The 5075-nt window shown below is 42.3% G+C and overlaps 1 protein-coding gene across 3 annotated transcripts in view; it reads right to left on the bottom strand.

The window, feature by feature from the left end:
* Positions 1–88: 88 nt before the first annotated feature.
* The window catches only part of cenpp (centromere protein P), an 89939-nt gene continuing 84952 nt past the window's right edge, over positions 89–5075 (bottom strand). For 2 of the 3 annotated variants that reach the window (XM_070958483.1, XM_070958484.1), the window contains exons 7-9: positions 1474–1553; positions 1282–1373; positions 89–474 (exon numbers count right to left, since the gene is read on the bottom strand). In XM_070958483.1, coding sequence (XP_070814584.1) covers positions 344–474; positions 1282–1373; positions 1474–1553 — 303 coding nt within the window. In that variant the 3' untranslated portion in view covers positions 89–343. The remainder of the gene's footprint in view (positions 475–1281; positions 1374–1473; positions 1554–5075) is intronic. The other variant, XM_070958485.1, reaches the window with a different exon arrangement.

The following is a 5075-nucleotide window of genomic DNA, read 5'->3' on the forward strand; positions in this document are numbered from 1 at the left end:
GTGTGTAAATAGCTGAGAGAAGAAAACTATTTGAAAATACAAAGGCGACACCGCTGTCTGGCATTTTGTATTTAAATTATTTATTTTTGTAGATTTTGACCAATGAGCTCCGCTGTTACAGCTATCACAGTCGTGCTCTTTCTATTGAATAAAGATTTCTAAGAGACTAAACCATCGCTGTGTGTTTACTCATCTGTGTGTGTGTGTGCGTGCGTGCGTGCGTGCGTGCGTGTGTGTGTACACGCGTGTCAGCTCAGACTCGACATGCTGCGATATGAAAGGTGTGTCGGCCTCAGAGCGTATGTACACAGCCACGTTGGACGTTTTAACGTGAACGTGTGAGTTATGTGTGCTGTGAGAGGCTGACCGCCCTGATGACTGACTCCAAGGCTGCTTCAGGTCCCAGAATCCTCAGCAGGCTCTGAAAGGCCTCCGCAGCGCCGCCTACAGGCTGAGAGGGAAACAGCTGCAGCGCTGCAGACACAGAGGAAAACAGTTGAACATCATCTCTCAGGAATCACTCAGAACAGGTCATCTGTGATGATGTCAGGAAATTTATTTTATGGGTCTGCAATTTCCAAACAGTTTAGCAATAACTAAGTCGCCTGGAAAAAACAAGGGAAAATAGAGACTGGTAGATTCGTGCACCTCACATTAACTCTGAACTGCTAGAGGAGCAAGCAAAATGTGTAAATATAATAATATATTTACAATGCTGGCTGTAACAATTTAATTTCCCCAGTGTGGGATTAATTGTTTTATCCTAAAAGTTCAGGATCCAGGTTTTAAAGACTTGACACTGAAAATCAAACCGTCTAAATACTTCAACTTGGGCTGGACTGTGACCTTTTTTACTTATTTTTCAGCATACTTCCTGAAGAATTCAGAATAAAGTTTCCAAAACAAAAGAATTTTATTTCAAGGACATTCGTGTCTCTATAATTACTACCAAGCTAGGTAACTCCACCAGGAAACTTTGGTTAGTAGGAAATACTGAGAAAATGACACAGCTGTAAAACTCAGAGCTCAGTCTGGTTTAAAGTTGTTGGAGCTGTTTCAAATAATTTTTGGTTTCTTTGTTTTGATCAGTGTGTGAGGAAAAGCTGGTAGAGTCAAAGGTATAATGTCCCCTCACTTTTCAGTAGAGCTCGTCTGAGCCGCCTGCAGACACAACTGAGGGCTGAAAACACATCTAAAGCCAAACAGAGTCAGTCAGGACCAGCATGCAGTGTTACTGATGGTGTTCCTGCTGAGCGTCCGGTCTGCAGAGCAACATCTCACCTCTCTCAGGGATCTTTGTCAGCAGGTTGATCTTTGGAGCGACAGCGCCCTCTCTGGAAACCTCAACTGACCAATGAGCGAACAGGATGCAGCTACGAACAAGCGCACAGTCAGATGTCAGCAGAGGCGACTTTGCATATTTCAGCTTCCTCTTTCACAGCTCAGGGTCGCTGTCAGTGTGAGTGCATTTACCCAGGAAGCTCAGGATGGTTCAGGGCCATGACCTCTGACCTGCAGCCTCCAGGAAGAGAGACGACAGACGGATACTTCTCCTGCAGACGGACAAACAGACAGATGAAATTACTCATGATATTACCATCAGTTTACAGATGCTTCCTCATTCATCAGTGTTACCATGCTCAGTGTGATCTGTCTGTGGTCAGTCTGGAGGAACAGTTCCAGCTGCTAATGAGTCCTTTCAGTGTACACGTGATCATGTCAGTACTGTTTTAAATTAGACTGAAAAAAGTGTCAAACTCTCCTTTTACTTGAAACAATTATGATAAAGTGTCCTGGTCCACAACAGATTTTCATTGTGGACATTATATAAATAATTAGAGTTTGGATAAACTACAAACCATTCAGAAAAACAAAGCTGCTCCGTCTGCCTGTCACACTCAGTTTGATCAGTTAAAATCTCAAATTTGTTATGAGACGATCTGTTTCTCCCAAACATTTCCTTTAGAGGATGAACATGAAGCAATGCCTCCGAATCTGCAGGAAAGTTTAAGTACTGCTAAAACAAACTGCTGCTGTCTTATTTAGTTTTGTTTCTCTGACATACTCAAGTGCTTTCCTGCAGTACTTTTACACTTTAAAATAATTATTATGTGGAAAATCAACATCGCAGCAATAAGGAGTTAAAGAATTACAGTTAATGTTCTATCAAAAATAAAGACAAATGGACACAAATGTTCTTTTTAAAGAACGTGTTTGGCTTCTTTCAGTCGACTTATTTTCTATTTCTATTTCTAAAAGAAATGTAGTCATTTTTCAGTGCAATTAAAGTTAATCAGTGAGTGTTGATTATTTCCTAGCCTGTAAAACTGAGAGAAACAGTCCATTACTGCTGTTTTCCACCTTTCCAAAGTGGTATCGGTTGGCCTGCAGGAGGTGCTACAGCCTCTGTTCAGTAACCTGAACTCTGGGCGTCATTCATCACACAAAACACACAAGTTTGTCCATAGAGGCACCGAGCGAATGCTTCGAGTGTGAGGTCTTCTTGGTGTTTCATCAGCGTTACAGCTGAAACTCTGATGAATGAAAGCTGCTTCAGTTCCAGTGAAAACTCTCTTCGTTTTCCATCGAGAACTTTACGGCCCAAAACAACGTTTAGAGAGAAGGAAGTGATTCATGAGTGTTCAGCGACGACGGCTTCATCGACTTCACAAACCAGAATGTGGTGACTTTAGAGTGAAAGAGATAAGAAACTGTGAATACACACACACACACACACACACACACACACACACACACACACACACACACGGCTGTTTTCCAGTACACTTCAGTCAACAGGGGGCGTGTCCAACAGGTGAGGGGCGTCTTCAGGTGATTCAACTGCGAGGCATTTGCAGCTGTGTGTGTGTGTGTGTGTGTGTGGTCTGTAATCAGAACCAGACTGATGCAAGTCTGAGTCCAGAGGAGACCAGAACCAGGTCTCGATTGTCCTCTGCAGCGTGTTTACTGAGCAGGTTGTCAGTTTGTTTCTCTCGTGTTGCCAATGTTTGTCTTGTGTCTTTGAGGCAAACAGCAGCTCATTCTCACATGAACACAAGAATATAAGAGAGAAACAAAGTGGAGGAGGAGAATGTGCTCACATTACTCAGAGTTTACAGAGGCAAAACATATCTTCATGTTTCCTCCAGCAGCAGTTCAGTGACTCCACCTCCACCACACAGCGAGACCACGTCCTCAGTAAACACAGTGAGTGTGGACACACGTTTTTCTTTCCGTTCAGACCTTCTGTCCAGACCTGGGATCAGTGTTATGACACGAGGGGCTTAAATGTCATGAAACCTTTTTCCTGCTCGTCAGCATGTGATCTGGAGTTCAGGCTGACTTTGCTTCATTTTTGTCTTGATTTAACATCGTCCAAACTGTCCTAATCCCACATACATGACGCCATTTTTAAAGCAACAAGTCTCATTTTGTCAAACTAACAAAGTATAAAACTGCCAGGAATTGAATAAACAAGGAAGATTAAATAAAGAATTAACCAAACTTTAGTCATTAGCACTCAAACTATTACTATAGAACAGTTACAGGTGGTAAAAATAGTTGTGTAGAGTAATAATGAAAGAAATGAATCTGTAATAGTAATAATGTTCACATGGAAACTGATTTTATTCCCACTTTTGTCTTTTTCATTGAAAGCTGATGTATGTCTCCAAAAAAGTCAGTTTAGCTCACAAGTATGATGAATAATGCTGATAGTGAAGTGAAAACATGAAAAATTCACAGTTTAAAATATGATTTAAAAAAAGTTTTATGGTCTTAAATATTTAGAAGCGATGCTAAATATAAATGAGATGCTGTGTGAAAGCCCCATGTAGACTGTTTGTCCCTGCATGATGTATAAATAAAGTTCTGTTACTGTAAATAAAATAAACTCAGTGTGTTCAGATAAACAGATGGACTAAACTCATTTTAACCGCTGACCAATCAGAGAAGCTGCTTTAAGCATCAGACGTGTTCTGGATAAAAGATGGCTCTGAATGGCTGCTAAGCTTTTTCAGGAGGAAGAGTGTGTGCGAGCTAACAGCGTAAATACATGCAGCTCACTGTAAACGCAGACAAGCCGAGACAGAATCGCCCGTAAGGTGACATCAGCCGGTCTGATGAACTTGCAGGGTCTTGTCTCGTAATGGCTTTCTTCCTCGATCAGACTGTATTCATCTGCTTTGCTGCTGAGATGTTTGACTCTTTGTTTGTGGGCAGTTTGTTGAGACTGAAGCACATCAACACTCCGAGGTGAGCAAACCTCACAGTGTATCCAGCAAAAAAGCTTTTCTGAGCATTTTGGAACTATTCTTTGATATTTTGTGGTTCAAACAATGAACTGATAAGCCAAAAATAATTGGCAGATTATCTGATAGTACGCCTCGTGTATCCTGACATGGACCCACATGTGATTGGCGGCTGACACGTGTCGCACGCCGCCGGTGATTGTTGCCCGTTATAATTCATCATCGCTGACAAAGATGGAGTGGAATAAAGAACAGCTGCTCTGAGCCACGTCAGACCTTCTGGAAATCATTTCTAATTAAAGAACATTCACAGAAAAAGTCCATTCAGTTTTACTGTAGCAGAGGTTTGTAATTAAATACTGAAATATTTGTACTTCTTATGCCAGCGTTGTGTTGTGGTGACATTTAGGGCTTCTCCTCCGACTGAGTTTAAACGTGCTGCTGAGCAGTTTTTCACACGAAGTCGCTGCAGCAGGATGTTTGGTCTGGTGTGACCTCTGACCTCCGTCCTACATGTAAACACGTCTTCTTCAGCTCGTCCTGAGACCGTCCAGTTATTTCCACACGGTACTGAACAGCCGTCGTGCTCCATCGTCTCAGCTAACCTCCAGTTTTTGTCCATCTCACTGTGCAGCATGTGAATATTCAGCTTATTTGAGTTGGATTTGTCTTTCTGAGATATTCTGCAGCACGCCGGCCGTGTCCTCCTTCAGACAGGAAGACAGACCTGTCTCCCTCTCTCTCTCTCTGTCGATTACTCTCTCTCTCTCTCTCTCTCTCTCTCTCTCTGTCCCAGCTGCAGTACAAATCCTGGCTTTCCTCACA

The sequence above is a fragment of the Chaetodon trifascialis genome, chromosome 3 (genome assembly GCF_039877785.1).
Source record: "Chaetodon trifascialis isolate fChaTrf1 chromosome 3, fChaTrf1.hap1, whole genome shotgun sequence".
NCBI classification, from domain to species: domain Eukaryota; kingdom Metazoa; phylum Chordata; class Actinopteri; order Chaetodontiformes; family Chaetodontidae; genus Chaetodon; species Chaetodon trifascialis.